Genomic DNA, 17,138 nt, shown 5'->3' with positions numbered 1-17,138 from the left:
GCCTGAAATCTCGAAAAATAAAAGTAACATAAGAAACAGGAGCTGGAACAGATCATTTGGCCCTTACAACAGACATCACCATCCAACAAGATCATGGCTGATCCTCTATCTCAATTCCACTTTTCCGCACTATCCCCATATCCATGAATTCTCTTGAGATCTAAAACCAATCCATCACAGTTCTGAATACACCCAATGATTGAACATCCACAGATTTCTGGGGTGGGGAGTTCCACAAATTCACAAACCTTCGAGTGAAGAACCTTCTTCTCATCTGAAGCCAAACTGATCATTCACTTATCCTGAGACTGCTGTAGTATAAAGGTTTTTTAAAATTCAATCATGGGGCACAGGCGTTGCTGGCTGGCCAGCATTTATTACCCATCCTTTGTTGCTCTTGAGAAGATGGTGGTGAGCTGTCTTCTTGGAATGCTGCAGTCCACATGCTGTGGGTTGACCCACAATTGTGTTGACACAAGTTAACTGATGGGATATGCTAATGTGTGACATAGATCACTGACATCAGTCAGTCATATGTTGGACTGTTGAGAGAGAGGTTGGAACACCATGCCGAGGAGCTATGTGCCTACTCTATAACCTGTTTAGATGTGGTACTAATAAGCAGGTATGACTCCAATCTGTCTACTAACCAAGTACCATACCTAGAGTCCACAGATAAGAAAGGCTATCTCAGAATAACTGTGCCCTGTCAGGAGAAGCATTTTCTTAGCATTTACCCTGTCAAGCTCTTTAAGAATTTAATATTTTCAATTGGATCACCTCCTTTCTAAACTTCAGGGAATACAGACCTAGTTTGCTCAGTTTATCCTCATAAGGCATTTTCCTCATCCCATGCTGTGTTTTGTGTCATGCCATACATCTACATTGTCCATTTGACTCAAAGTTTAAGAACCTAGATCATGAATTCTGTCGATCTTCTCTCCCCTATCATGTCTCCAGCTTCGACAGTGGGCACAAAAACGGATACACTTGAGATTCAGATTTAGTCCGAGAACTGGCCAATTATCATGTCTGTTCCAAATTATTTTCTTGCAATAAAAAGCAAGCGACAGCACACAAGAGACAAACAGTTACAATGCACTCTGCGATCTATTACAGGTGACTGTAAGGGATCTACATTTGGCTTCACCAATCTTTTTCTCTTCACATAGCTAGAGGAGATTTTACAGTCAGTTTTCCCTGCAAGCTTACTCTCGTACTCTATTCTCCCTTTTTTAATCAATCCCTTTGTCCTCCCTCGCTGAATTCTAAACTTCTCCTAATCCTCAGGTCTGCTGGGTTTTTTTCTGGACAATTTGTATGCCTTTTCCTTGGATCTAATACTATCTCTAATTTCCCTTGTAAGCCACGGTTTGGCCATTTTTCCTGTTTTACTTTTGCACCAGACAGGAATGAACAATTCACCCATGTACTCTTTGAATGTTTGCCATTGCCTATTCAACGTCATTCCTTTAAGTAATGTTCCCCAATCCATTATAGTAAACTTGCACCTCATACCATCATAGTTTCCATTATTAACATTCAGGAACCTAGTCTCAAATTCAACTATGTCACTCTCCATCTTGGTGAAGAATTCTATCATGTTATGGTCGCTCATCCCCAAGCCTCCTTGCATTACTAGATTGCCAATTATTCCTTTTTCATTGTGCAATATCCAGTCTAGGATATTCTGTTTCCTAGTTGGTTCCTCAACAAATTGGTCCAGCAAACCATCTTGTATACATTCCAGGAATTCCTTCCCTACTGTCTTGTTACTAATTTGATTTGTGCAATCTATATGCAGATTAAAGCCTGCAATATAATGAAATTGGGTAAATCAGTATTCTCCATCACATCACTGCAATCAAATTGTTGGACCTGGCTGTGTTTGTGATTCCTTGTATGATTTAAATATAAGTTATGTTTTGGTGAATGAGTTGCCACAGTGAAAGTTCGGTTGAGTAATATTTATTTGAAGACCGTCATTGTAACAAAGACTTAAGACTTCTGGAAAAAAATAATCTCCTTTTGAGGATACATCCTACATTTAACCTCTTCTCATCTTACCTGGAAACACAGCATCAAGATACCAGGCAAGTATTCCATACAGAAAGGCATCAAAGAGTATCATCTTGATGGAGAGCAGCATGCTGTACTCATCTCCCTCAACGGGGCTGGTACGGATATTATCCCATTGAAGTCCTGCACCTTGCTCCTCGTAACGGGATAGATACTCGGAGCCAAAGCCAAATGCCACTGGAGACAGCAAACTCTGAAATGTGAAGAAGTGAACAGAAAATTCAGTAATGGTCACGTCACAATAATTCTCTTTAACTTCCAGTGAGATGTTATGTATTGAACTGTGGCGAAGACTGTTCCTGATCTGTTTCTGGTCTTTGAAATCGAATCACCATAAATTATAGTTTTGATGAGGAGCAAACTTTCGAGTGCCACTGCTCTGATTCCCTCTGTTCATCCCGTAGTGAAGAACATTACAATTGGCACAGTTTCTGCTCCTCTCACCAACACTATTTGAATACCAATAGCTGCAGCTGCCCCCAGGAGGAAAGAAAGAACGTGGATTTATATAACTATAGAATCCCTACAGTGCAGGAGGGAGGCCATTCGGCCCATTGAGTCTGCACCAACATCCCGAAAGAGCGTCTTACCCAGGCCCTCCCCTCCGCCCTAACCCCATAACCACACACATTTAGCATGACCAATCCACCTAACCTTCACATCTTTGGACTGTGGGAGGAAACCGAAGCACCCGGAGGAAACCCACGCAGACACGGGGAGAATGTGCAAACTCCACACAGGCATCTGAGCCTTTTAGGACTTCTGGACATCCCAAAGCACTTTGTAACCAAGGAGTTACTTCTCAAGTGTAGTTATTGTTGTAATGCATCCAATTTGCAAATATCGCTGTCCCACAAGTCTCAATGTGGTACTATCCAGATAAACTTTTTTTTGGTCTGGTATATGGATAAATGTTGGCCAGAACCCCGGAGAGAATTCTCTTGCCTTTCTTTGAAATAGTGCAAACTTTTATATCCAGTGGGGAGAGCGGGCAGGAACATCATCTGAATGTTTTAAATGGAAGATGACACGTCTGACAGAGTAGCCCTCCTTCATCACTGGAGCACGAGTATAGATTTTGTGCACAAATCTCTCAAGTAGGGCTTGAAGCCACAACCTTCTGCCTTATGAACTATCATGGCTATACTAACAACAGTAAGAAGTCTCACAACACCAGGTTAAAGTCCAACAGGTTTATTTGGTAACACAAGCCACAAGCTTTCGGAGCATTGCCCCTTCATCAGGTGAGTGGGAGTTGTGTTCACAAACAGGTCATATAAAGACACAAACTCAATTTACAAAATAATGGTTGGAATGCGAGTCTTTACAGGTAATCAAGTCTTAAAGGTGCAGACAATGTGAGTGGAGAGAGGGTTAAGCAGAGGTTAAAGAGATGTGTATTGTCTCCAGACAGGACAGTTAGTGAGATTCAGCAAAGCCCAGGCAAGTTGTGGGGGTTACAGATAGTGTGACATGAACCCAAAATCCCGGTTGAGGCCGTCCTTATGTGTGCGGAACTTGGCTATCAGTTTCTGCTCAGCGATTCTGCGTTGTCGTGTGTCGTGGAGGCCACCTTGGAGAACGCTTACCCGAAGATCAGAGGCTGAATGCCCGTGACTGCTCTGCCTGTTGGGGAACACTTCAGCAGTCACGGGCATTTGGCCCAATCCCACCCAGGCCCTATTCCTGTAACCCCATATATTTACTCTGCAAATACTGCTGACACAAAGGGGCAATTTAGTATGGCCAATCGACCTAACCCGCACACCTTTGGACTGTGGGAGGAAACCAGAGCACCTGGAGGAAACCCAAGCAGACACGGGGAGAATGTGCAAACTCCACACAGACAGTGACCAAAGGCCGGAATCCAACCCGGGTCCCTGGCGCTGTGAGGCAGCAGTGCTAACCACTGTGGTGTGATTGTCTTTGTTCCTGAGTCAATGAGAATCGGTGTTGAACTATTCAAAGGGTTAAATGTTTGAGCCCATTAAGCTTACCGCGGCCAGTTTCATGTTTATGGTCATGCGGTCCTGCCAGGCGTAGCACAGGATGTGAGGCAGGTAGAGGGTGAAGTAAATGATCCCACTGCAGGCTGCAGCCAGGTTAGCCTTGGAGAAGAACACACTCAACAGGAAACACTGCATAATAGTGGCCACGGTGTACACCAGGAGAAACGCAAAGAGAAGGAAAGAATTGCTGTAGTGAAGCACGTTTCCTCTCTGTAAGGGGGGAAAAAAAGATGCATGAATCAAGTTGTAGAGGATAGCAGGTGAGTAGAATAATGTTCTGGAGGTTATGAGAAAGATCAGATCACAGCAGCAAATATTACCCTGGTAGCAATGTAATATTACACAGCCGGATTTGTAGACATTAAATCAATACACAGGATAACTGATAAATTAAAGTCTAAATTCATGATATCAATGGTGCTAATTAAACTCAGAAGCCAATTATATATTTTTACTCGGAGGCTAATGGTTGGATAAGACTCGACCCATGTAATTAGTAATAACACGGGGTGGGATTTTCCAGCCCTTCCTGCCGACAGGATCTTCCAGTCCTACTAAAGTCAATCCCCGTGGCAGGTTTCCTGGTGGTGGGACACGCGAGCCATGCACAAGCTCATAGACTTGGCAGGACTGGAAGATCCCACCGGCAGCCAATGGCTCACTGAATCTGCTGCTGGAAATACCTGCCAGGGGTGGGGGGAATGGGAATATTTGGATCAATCTACAATCTTCTCTGTTACGATATATTAACAGAAGCTGGACAGATGTGACTATTGTCTTGTTCAACTGTCACCTTCTGCATCCACTAGCAAAGAGGCCTCATTTTCAAAGAACCATGAGCCCAGCTCATAGAATCCAGAGAATCCCTACAGTGCAGAAGGAGGCCATTCGGCCCATCAAGTCTGCACCAACCACAATCCCACCCAGGCCCTATCTATCCCCTGAGGCCATTGACAATGAAATGGTTGAATGGTTAAACCTATCTGTGCCAGACAATCCCATGAAATGCTCTGACTAAGGGTCACCATGGCAGCGGTGTCGGTTGGGAGATTGTGGGTTCAAGTTGAACTGTATAATCTAGTCCTGAGCACGCGGTGCAGGACCAGGGGGATTGTGCATTGTTTTGGTTGAGATGTTAAACCAAGGGCCATAGCTACCTGTTCTGGTGGATGTAAAGCATTCCAGGATGCTATTCAAAGAATGACATGGAGCCCTCAACTGACACCAGAATCTCAGAATCCCTTCAGAGCAGAAAAAGGTCATTTAGCCCATCGAGTCTGCACTGACTCTCTGACAGAGTATCTTATCCCCGTAATGCTGCGCATTTACCATGGCTGCACATCCTTTGGCCACTAAGGGGCAATTTTAGCACGGCCAATCCATTGTCTGTGTGGGGTTTGCACATTCTCCCCGTGTCTGCGTGGGTTTCTTCCAGGTGCTCCAGTTTCCTCCCACACTCCAAAGATGTGCTGGTTAGGCGGATTGGCGCTGGTGAAATGACCCTTAGTATCCCAAGATGCGTAGATTAGGGAGATTAGCGGGGTAAATATGGGGGGAGGGGGGGGTGATGGGGCTGGGTAAGCTGCTGTTGGAGAGGGGTGCAGACCCAATGGGCCAAATGACCTCCTTCTGCACTGTTGGGATTCGAAGTTCAAAGATGAAGAAAGGCCCAGTTAAAATAAGCTTAGACAATAGTCACTTGTTGAGGTAATTTCTCATATTGCCACCATTTGGTGAGAAGCAAAGCTTTCAAATACAGGAAACTTGTGTGTTAATATTATTTGCTTTGTGACACAGGAGTGTAGCTTGTAATCACCCTATTCGGTCACCGCCTGTATTCACGTTTACATCTTGTATAAGGAGATCTTGTCGGAGGGCGAATGCTAAACGCTTAGATTGTTCCGATGTCTGAATTCTTACCATAATCACTACAGTGGCCAGCACTGTACTGGCAGCCATCATGGTGAAGCTGTCGATGAACCAGGTGACCCAGTGCACCCAGTTACTGACTCCCATGAGTTTCAGGGTCTCTTTCAGCCTCATCTCCTTCTCAAGCACAATGCTCTTCACGATCATGGAGACGGAGTAGATCCAGGAGAGCACCATGAACATTGGGAAGCAGCGGGTTAGTGCTAGCATGAAGCTGGGGTGGGAAAATCAGCGGGGCCGTCGGGAAGTTGGAAGGAGAGTGGGCAGGTTGCAGCAGGAAAATTCAGGCAGAAAAGTATTGAATGAAAAAGACGATTCATGCACAGATGAATAATATTTAATATTTAACGTTAACATATAGGCTGTCACTAGTGACCACTTTCCTTGGCCTTCGCTGATGGGATCCTCCTCTACCATTTGAAGAATTGGTTTCTCAAAGGTTTTTATCAGCTGACCCACCTCCACACAATTTGCCTCACTCAGACTCTATTATCTCTCACTGCAAAGACCATGGCTGGAATTCTCCAGCCCTAGTTCATGCCGGTGGGATTCTCCCCTCCCGTGGCAGTGAACGGGGATTTGGCTGAGCGCCAAACTCCCCGTCCTTTCTTGCAGCGGCCGCGGGGTGTGAACGGTCGGCAATTTCCAGCCAATATCTGAGTCGACTTTAATTATTTTCATTGCACCACAATCCATTCTTTCACTGATGCATTTTTTTGTGATGAGTTCAAATCAAATGACTTGTGAACTCATTTTTAAGACCATCACATTTTCTGAATTAAAATGTTCAGCAGGTCTGGCAGCATCTGTGGAGGCAGAAACAGAATTCTTCGGCTCAACTGAAAGCTTCCAGGGTGAGTCCCGGCTACCAGTTGGAGAACCAGTGGGAAACCGCGTCGCTATCAAGGGGGAAGCCCCACCAAATTAAATTAAATTGTCTGTCAGGCACTTAACTGGTCAGCCTTGTGGGTCGTCTGGGTCGGGTGCAGGAAGATGGGATTCGAAAGTGCGCCTGGGTGTCTTTGGGTCGGCATGGACAAGATGGGCCGAATGGGCCCCTTCTGTGCTGCATCGTTTCCATGGTTCCCTGGGTTTTGCGACCCCAGCAGGGGAAATCCCTCCCCTCTCCCCCAAATGATGCCAGCCAATCAGAGGTTCCATTGCTGGCATCATCACCGGGAGCGTTGTCTGCTGCTGGTTATACAGCGAGGCCTTCACCAGAGGCCATTGTGGGATCCTTGGAGAGAGTTGAGTGGAGCAGATTTGGTGGGGGTCGGGGTGGGGGGGTCACTGACAAGTGGGAGGGGAAGTGGGGGGGGGTCTGAAGCCAGGCCAGGAGCCTGGCCCTTAGCCAGCACCCCCTACCTAAGGACACTAAGCACGCCAAGAGGGACCCCTAATGGAATCCATTGGAAAACTCGACAGGCTTTGTTGGTGACCTTTAGGAGGCACAGGCAGGCCAGGCGGGTTTGGGAGAATGGCACAGCCACCACTAATTCCCAGTGGGCTCAAGTGTGATCACCTTTACCTGGCTCAATAATGAGCCTAATTAGCCAGCGGGCATGTTCCCCACCTCGGCCCAATCCCAGCCAGGACTTAATGGGGGTCAGTGTCTCCACTGGCACTGGGATGAATGGCCACCCATCGGGTTTATGCAGGGCTGCCCGCCATAACCCACTCTGTCAGGCTCCATTGAACCCCTTCCAATGGTACGGGCCTATGACCTCTCATCAAAACCCAAAGGCCACAGGTCTGAAATATAAAATTCTGTTCCTCCCTCCACAGACGCTGTCAGACTTGCTGAATATTTCCAACTCTTTCTGTTTTCATTTCAGATTCCCAGCATCCACAGTAGAATCATAGAATTCTACAGTGCAGAATGAGGCCACTCGATCCATCTAGTCCACACTGACCATAACCGCCCCCCAGGCCCTATCCCCACGCATTTACCCTGCTAATCCCCTTGACACGAGGGTCAATTTAGCATGACCAATCCACCTAACCAGCACGTCTTTCGGGCTATGGGAGGAAACCGAAGCACTCAGAGGAAACCCACGCAGACATGGGGAGAACGTGCAGACTCCACACAGACAGTGGCCCAAGGCTGGAATTGAACCTGGGTCCTTGTCGCTGTGAGGCTGCAGTGCTAACTACTGTGCCACCATGCTGTCCCTTTGCTTTTGTACCACATTTTCTAAACTTGAATCACAGGAGAGATTGTGTTCAAGAGTTGAAACCAGGGTGTGGGATGCTTCATGGCGGTGTTTCAGAATGTCCATTACCTTGCATAGCAGCCATTCCAGAACATGCTTCACTTAAAAAGACCTCCTTTATTTATGGCAGTGTGTCAGGACTAAAATCATAGCTTTCACTCTCCCAGGAGTGAACCTCATGTCAGAAATTCCAGTGCAAAAACCTTCGGCAGCTAGCACCTCGGTGGGTGAACCTCATCACCAGCTGTTGGCATGGTGGCACAGTGGTTAGCACTGCTGCCTCACAGTGCCAGGGACCCGGGTTCGATTCCAGCCTCGGGTCACTGCCTGTGTGGAGTTACACATTCTCCCCGTGTCTGCATGGGTTTCCTCCCACAGTCCAAAGATGTGTGGTTTATGTTGATTGGCCATGGTAAATTTCCCCTCAGTGTCAGGGGGATTAGCAGGGTAAATATGTGGGGTTACGGGGATCGGACCTGGGTGGGATTGTTGTCGGGTGGAGGCTCGATGGGCCGAATGGCCTTCTGCACTGCTGGGATCCTATGATTCAGTCACTTGCAACATTTTGAAGTTATAACAATTTTAAAAAACTCAGAAACTTTTAATAAAAATATCAAATACAACTTTACTCACATGTCATCCACAAAACAGGGATATGGCATCTGCTGGACATAGATCCCTGATGGCACATCAATGTTAGTCTGAGTCTTGATAATTCCATGTTCAATCATGTCTTGTAAATAAGCAAAACCTCCCCAGATATAGCGCATGTCCTCCATCGGGTCAGCTCTTGGGCCTGGGTCCCAGTACCTGAAGCAGAAACACTTATTGAATCCACAGAACATATAGAATAACTGGATCTGTCTGGCTAGGACCACTGTGCCAAAGAATAACATCACAGGCCCTATGGCCGCAGGAATGGAACCAACACACTACCATTAAAAACCCACATAGATCCCACAGCCCACCCACCCGGCGTCAATCTGCCACACCAACATTGGGTACTCCTCAACCGTGTCCGCACTGACCAAGGCTTTTGTGCAGCAAATCGGCACAAGTGGGGCTTTGCAGGGAACCCGAACTAAAGCTGTGGTGCATCCCAGTCAATGGCTCACATCATTGAAGACAATCGCCCCATCAAAATTCAGCAGAGGCTCCGAGAGCTCCATTTAGCCACTGCGGAAGCTATTGCCTGGCTTGGTGATCGTTGCACACACTAAAAGAAAATTGGGACTAATAATGGAATAAATAGGAGGTCATGGGGGTGGGGGGGAGCAGGTTCAAACTAATGAAAGACCAAATTAAAGACCGGCCGTTCTTCTTTGTAGAGTGACAGATCAATGCATGGAATATTTTTCAAAAGAGATTAAGGAAATGAATCCAAGTGCACAGTTGGGTTGGTGATGGGGTGCTGGATTGTAATTACAATAATGTAATCCAGGTTTCTTCTGGAATTGTTGGTAATCTAAAATGCGTTAAATAGCCTTTCAAATGTATCTTGTGATCTGCTGTAGGATTATTATTTAATTGGGAGCTTTAGGTGATCTTAGCCACGAGAATGTCAATTCACTAGATTGATTCCAGAGATGAGGGGTTTGTCGTATGAAGAGAGATTGAACAGTTTAGGCCGACACTCTCTGGAATTTAGAAGAATGAGGGGAGATCAAATTGAGGTATTCAAGATGATAAAAGGTATGGATAAAGTAGACTTGGAGCGGATGCTTCCTCTTGTGGGGTATTCTAGGACGAGAGGTCATAGTCTTAGGATAAGGGGTAGCAAATTTAAAACAGAGTTGAGGAAAAACTACTTCTCACAAAGGGTTGTGAATCTGTGGAACTCACGACCCCAAAGTGCGGTGGATGCTGGGACAGTGAGTAAATTTAAGGAGGAGTTAGACAGATTTTTAATTGGTAATGGGTTGAAGGGTTATGGGGAGAAGGCAGGAAATGGGGATGAGGAGCAAATCAGCCATGATCGAATGGCAGAGTGGACTCGATGGGCCGAATGGCCTAATTCTGCTCCTATATCTTGTGAACTTATGAATGGTTCAAGTAGTTTGTGATTATCATTCCTGAGACTGAAATATTACTGGCCTTTCATTCATTTAAAGGAAACATTATCTGATCCTAACCCTTCATTATAACGTCATGCTGCAAAACTGGACGTGCAGACATCAATATTACATAAGCCAGCAGTGGATTTATAGAGGGTTATACCTTAAACAAACAAACCATTACTATTCTGATTAGTTAATTCTATTTATCATTATCACTCGTTGTTGAATAATAGACCTACATTTATACCCTATCACCCATAGTGACGAATAAGGGACACACATTACGCTGGGTTTTACTGCCCCCCCCCCCCCCCCCCCAGGAGCAGGTTTGAAGGTGGGGCGGGGTGGGGGAGGGGGGTGTAAAATCAAGCAGGTGGCCTTTCTGTCGCCCTCACCCTGTCTGAAATTTTATGAGGGAGAGGTGTCAGGAGGCCCTTCCACCCTTGGTCCTATTGAAGCCTTCACTTAAGGGCCTCATTCTGCCCTCTATTTTACCCACAGTGAACAGAGGCCAACACCATACGGCAGCTTTAACTGCACGGACAGGTGACTGGAAATGAAGCGGCAGGGGAAACCTCCTTTTACAGCTCCCTGGGTCCAATCCTCCCTGCCCCACTCCAACCGTTAACCTCCTCCTGGACTCCTGAACCTGGCCCCCTACCGCCCGTCCCTCACCGAGAACCCCCCTTCCCTACCCCTCCAACACCAGATTTACCTGGGCTCCTTAACATTGTGGGATTGCCTGCAGTGCCAGCAGTAGCCACCGCACTCAGCTGGCGCTATTGAGATGGCAGAGTTATCAGCCATCCGACCAGCCGGCAGCTCTCGGAGACAGGACTTCTCCCAAAAAAGGTGCAGAAATCTTGCCTTAAAGAAATTAACACTACTCCAGCATTATAGAAACCCTACAGTGCAGAAGAAGGCCATTCAGCCCATTGAGTCTGCACCAAAAACAATCCCACCCAGTTCCTATCCCCGTAATCCCAAAATATTTACCCCCGCTGATCCCTCTAACCTATGCATCCTGGGACACTAAGGGGCAATTTAGCATGGCCAATGCACCTAACCTGCACATCTTTGGACTGTGGGAGGAAACCCACGCGGACATGGGGAGAACATGCAAACTCCACACAGACAGTGACCCAAGCTGGGAATCGAACCCATGTCCCTGGAATTGTGAGGCAGCAGTGCTAACCACTGTGCCACCGTGCTGCCCAGCTCTGCAGGTGGCTGTCGGGATGGTGGACAAGCTCCTCCCCAATATTTTAGCTGGGGAGTGGCAGGGTTGGAAGGACCCACAGTGCCTTGTAAAATCCCCCTCGGTATTTCTGTCAGCTGAGTCATCAACCTCCAGGACTTCTACCCCATTCTCACCAGCAGTCAACAGCCTCCACAGAGGGGAAATAAAACAGTACAGTGACTGAGCCTTTGTGAGAGAGTAGACAGACATCCTACAAATGTGCCGAATAGATGGGTCTTAAGACCACTTTTAAAATGGCGTCAGAAGTAGAGGGTTGGATATACTGAAGAATGTCAAAGAGTTTTGTGGGGATGTCTAATGCCTGTACCAACACAGAAAGCAAGGGAATTTGCAATAAACGAGAAGATATTGAGAGGGGTTCAGGAAGTGAGAAACCTCGGAGTGCATGGCCACAGGTCCTTGAAAGTAGCTGGTCAAGTGGACAAGGTGGACAAGAAAGTGTGTGGAATGCTTTCCTTCATTGGGCGAGGTATTGAATACAAAATCAGGGATATAATGCTGGAACGGTACAAAACGCTGGTTAGGCCACACTGGAATTTTGTGCACAGTTCAGGCCACTGCATTACAGGAAGAACATAATTGCTCTGGGGAAAGTGCAGAGGAGATTTACAAGAATATTGCTGGGGTTTGAAAATTGCAGCGATGAGGAGAGATTGGATAGGCTGGGGTTGTTTTCCTTAGAACAGAGGAGGATAAGGGGTGACTGAATTGAAGTGAACAAAATTATGAGAGGCCTAGACAGGGTAGACAGGCCTAGACAGGGAAAGACTTGTTTCCCCCGGCTGAGGGGTCAATTACTGCGGAGCATAGATTTAGGGTGATTGGTGGAAGGATTCGAGGGAATACTTTGACCCAGAGGGTGGTGAACATCTGGAATTCACTGCCTCAGTTGGTGGTTGAGGCTGAAATGTTCAACTCATTTAGAATGTACCTGGATCTGTATCTGAGCTGCTGGAACCTGCAAGACTAGGGAACAGGTGCTGGAAAATGGGATTAAAGATGAGTAGCTAGTTTCTTTTTTCTTCTTTTCTGGCCAGCACGGACATGATGGGCTGAATGGCCTCTTTCTGCAGCCTTCCATTTCTATGGTTACATGACCATAGAGCACGGGTACGCATAGGACCGGAGGAGGTTGCAGAAGCAGAGTGAGTGAAGCTGTGGAGGAATTTGCGGCTGGACAGAGCAGATGAATGAACAAGGCCAGCTGGGAGTGTGAGGAGACGTATATAAAGGAGGAGGTGGTGATGGTCAAGTCCAAAGACGCTGACAATCCTTTGGCACATCCCCCAAGTGATTATCCTTCACACCTGAACCCAGTTAGTATTGTCAGACCAGGTACCCACATACAATCATAGAATCTCCAGCGCAGAAGGAGGCCATTCGGCCCATTGAGTCTGCACAGACAACAATCCCACCCAGGTCCTATCCCTGTAACCCCACATATTTACCCTCCTAATCCCCCTGACTCTAAGGGGCAATTTATCATGGCCAATCAACCTAACCCGCACACCTTTGGACATGGGACACCACACCTTGGCCAGTTGCTGTCCGTAGTAAATGCCCACACAAATGCATTTTACAATAGAGCTCACCGGACTGCAATCAGGAGCGGTTGCCCCAGCTCACATTTCCCTCTTTACCTCTGAAAATGTGGGGCAATTCCACCGTTCAACTATTATCAGGTAACTTAGTACAGGCCAGACATCAATCTTGAAGACCTTCCAAATCTGAATGGCCCAAGTCCACACTATGTAGTGTCATTGCCCACTGAACCATCACAACAACTGCAGCATAAGATTTCTGACCAAGTTACTGCTCTGATTTAATCACAGCAGCCCTATGATAATAGCATAAATCCCACTTTTGGCACTGGTGCATTCTCACGCTAGTGAAAAGATCAGATTATGCAGTTCAACATTATTTTTGTATTACTGTTCATTCGAGAGAGCAAGCCATCCTGTGTTCTCTTCTGCGTGGAGTTGGCAGTGGAACTGGGCTGGAGGCTGTTGGAATGGAGATTCTATTGGTGAGAGAGGCGCAAGTGAGTGGCATGTTTCATTACACAGGAAAATAGAACACTACGGGGTAGATTTTGATCTTCAGTGAAATGGAACGAAAATCACATTAGTTCTTTAAAGGGAGGGCGATCCACTCTACAAGATTATTGCCCAGTCAATGAAGATACAAATCTGTTACATTTGGCCATGCGGAACGGTTGATAAGGTGAAACAAAACGTCACGAAACAAAAAGGAATGATAAAGAAATAGCTCCACCAAAACTGAGTGGAATCAGCAGTCGTTGGGGACCATTCAACTTGCTCTTGCTTTGAGTTACCATGTGAAACAATAATCCATTGTATGTGTTACAATTCGAGGAGAGAATGAATTGAGTTCCAATGTCCTGAGCTCCTGCCATTAGACTTCATGTCCCTGCCAATGGGCAAGACTTTTATTGTACCGTTTGGCCCACTATAAAATGCCAGCTTAGCAAAGGCTTTGTTTTTTTTTTGAAAATTAGATGCTAAAACTATGCAGAGTACAGGGGATGGGGCTGGCGATGTAGAATCCATGGGACCTACACAACCTTCACCTCAACCAAAGAAAGCACCCTCATCTTTAGTTCAAGGCTTTGCAGGGTAGGGGAGTTCGGGGGGGGGGGGGAGGTTGCGGTTATTATAGAATCCCTACAGTGGAGCGATTCGGCCCATCGAGCATGCAGGCGACAACAATCCTACCCAGGCCCTATCCCCGTAACACCTATCCCCTGACACTAAGGGACAATTTAGCACGGCCAATCAACCTAACCTGCACATCTTTGGACTGTGGGAGGAAACCGGACCACCCGGAGGAAACCCACGCGGGACACGGGGAGAATGTGCAAACTCCACACAGATAGCGACCCAAACCAGGAATCGAACCCGGGTCTCTGGTGCTATGAGACAGCAGTGCTAATCACTGTGCCACCGTGCCACCCTATGGTTATGTACGTTTACTTGTCACTCTCCTTGCTAGTTTCTATTAGCCGAGCCAAAAACATCCTGGGGGCTGAGCAAAGCCTTCTAAAAGTTTTCAAATCTATTTATGGCTTTGCTTCGCCCTATCCTTACGATCCTCTGCCAAACCTTGGAGGCGATCATTCACTCATCACTCCGCCACCTCTAATCAACCTGCCCCATTCCTCCACCTCAGTTCTGATGGAAAGTCTCTTTTTTTCTCTCCGCAGATGCTACCAGAGCCGGCTGAATATTGTCAGCATATTTGGCTTCTATTACCAGCATCTCCAGCCCTTTCGCTCTAGTGTACAATATATGGTATTGATGTTGGGAGTGTGGTGAAATCACTCAGCCTGTCACCACCCCTGCCAGTACCCTGCACCTTCCCAATAACATTGTGGCATTAAATTTCAATGGGCCCTATCCAACTGAAAATACACCGGTACTTTGCATTTTCTTCAACCATTGGTTGCATTCGAACTGAAGATGCTGCTCCAGTTCAGGGAGGACTATGGGAGAGCGCGTCCTTGGGGTTTGGATCAGGTGGACAAGGTTAAAGTTGCTGCAATGCCGGTCGGTCATAGTTTGCGTTGTAATGTAACCAATAACAACATTGGAATCTGTGATAATGTAGCCAACGGTAATGTGCTGTGAGGGTCAGCTGACCTGGTAGACATTGGACAGAATTTTACCCACACGCCAAGCTTAGGGGTTTAAAATAAAGGGCAGCATGGACAAGTTGGGCCAAAGGGCCTGTTTCCATGCTGTAAACCTCTACGATTTTATGACTCTATGGCCTGCCCCGATTTCGGGGCGGGCGAGACTCACAGAATAGAATTCTCCGTTGGCCTTGGGCAGGATTTTACGAGCCTCACCCGAACGAGATCGTAAAATACCGGCCATGTAACCAATGGCAAAATGATGTGATGGTCAGCTGACCTGGTATAAATAGAAAGCAGATGGGGATTGTGGGGAGCTCGTGTGGCCTGAGTGCTGGTGTAATGAAGTTTCTTTGTTAAACTCTTTTTCTTTGATTTACTTGGTGAAGTTAGTTCTTTTATTGCTTGCAACTGTTTTTTTTATTCACTCATGGGACATGGATGTTGCTGGCTGGGCCAGCATTTATTGCCCATCCCTAGTTGCCCTTGGAAGGCATTTAAGAGTCAACCACATTGCTGTGGCTCTGGAATCACATGTAGGCCAGACCAGGTAAGGACAGCAGATTTCCTTCCCTAAAGGACATTAGCGAACTCCAGATGGGTTTTTCCGACAATCGTCAATGGTTTTATTTTAAAATATCCAGATATTTTAAAATTGAATTCAAATTCCACATCTGCCGTGGCAGGATTCAAACCCGGGTCCCCAGAACATTAGCTGAGTTCCTGGATGAATAGTTGAGCGATAATACCACTAGGCCATTGCCTCCCCAAGTATCCTTACTGCCGGATAAACAGTTTGGACATTGCCATCACTGGGACGAATTTGGTCTCTTGCTGAGAGTTTGCAGTTGTTGGTGTGTTTCAGTGAGTGGGTCTCCTAATCTTGTCGGTGAAACTGACCTGTCTTTTATTTTATTTGTCCTCTCCACTGCATCGATGTCCATTCGGATTTTGTACTTCACGTGAGTTGGCAGCTTGCTCGACCAGGGATACAAGTCCATAAACACAATCCCAGCCCAAAACTTGTTCTCCTCCAACAGATAAAGGGCTCGGTGGGTGAGCTGCCCCTCATCTGAAAGGCCTTCAAATTTATCCAGGTTTAAACACTGCAAACAACAAAAGAGGTTATGACCCCAAAGGTACGGTTTAGCAAATAACAGAGTGAAAAGATAGCAGTTAACAGTGCCCTACGTATTTGCTTAAAATGCAAACCAGTAATTAACCTTCTTGACCCCTAGTGCTGTCCTTAAGTTATCAGGCTACTTGTCACTCATCCAAAACCAAAACTTCACATTTTTAACATAATAAAATGTCTCAAGGTACTTCACAGGAGTGTCATAAAACAAAATATACCACCGAGCCACATATTTTCCTCCCACGTTCTGAAAGGCGTGCTGGTTAGGTGCATTGGCCCAAACAGGCGCTGGACTGTGGCGACTCAGGGAATTTCATAGTAACTTCATTGCAGTGTTAATGTAAGCCTTACTTGTAACTAATAAATAAACTTTACTTTACTTATATTAGGGGCAGAGGACCAAAAGCCTAGGAGGTTGGTTTTAAGGAGTGACTCAGCGAAGTGAAGAGGCAGACATCACTGGGTTCCTTCACCCATCTTTTAAAATTTATTTATTAGTGTCACATATAGGCTTACATTAACACTGCAATGAAGTTACTGTGAAAAATCCCCTAGTCTCCACACTCCGACACCTGTTGGGTACACTGAAGGAGAATTTAGTATGGCTGATACACCTAACCAGCATGTCTTTCGGACTGTGGGAGGAAACCAGAGCACCCGGGGGAAACCTATGCAGTCACGGGGAGAACGTGCAGATTCCACATAGACAGTGACACAAAGTCGGGAATTGAATCCGGGTCCGTGACGCTGTGAGGCAGCATTGCTAACCACTGTGCTACCGTGCCATCCTAATCTTACCCACT

At 46.5% G+C, this 17,138-nt stretch overlaps 1 protein-coding gene across 1 annotated transcript in view; it reads right to left on the bottom strand.

Moving 5' to 3' along the window:
• abca4b (ATP-binding cassette, sub-family A (ABC1), member 4b) overlaps window positions 1-17,138 on the bottom strand; it is a 136,857-nt gene that overhangs the window by 78,191 nt on the left and 41,528 nt on the right. Inside the window, exons 12-16 of the mRNA XM_078218844.1 lie at window positions 16,101-16,306; window positions 8,864-9,040; window positions 6,009-6,231; window positions 4,077-4,298; window positions 2,068-2,272 (exon numbers count right to left, since the gene is read on the bottom strand). Coding sequence (XP_078074970.1) covers window positions 2,068-2,272; window positions 4,077-4,298; window positions 6,009-6,231; window positions 8,864-9,040; window positions 16,101-16,306 — 1,033 coding nt within the window. The remainder of the gene's footprint in view (window positions 1-2,067; window positions 2,273-4,076; window positions 4,299-6,008; window positions 6,232-8,863; window positions 9,041-16,100; window positions 16,307-17,138) is intronic.

Source organism: Mustelus asterias, chromosome 8 (genome assembly GCF_964213995.1).
Source record: "Mustelus asterias chromosome 8, sMusAst1.hap1.1, whole genome shotgun sequence".
Lineage (NCBI taxonomy): Eukaryota > Metazoa > Chordata > Chondrichthyes > Carcharhiniformes > Triakidae > Mustelus > Mustelus asterias.
Note: the sequence above shows the minus strand (reverse complement) of the source record. Positions and strands in the feature narration are given on the sequence as shown.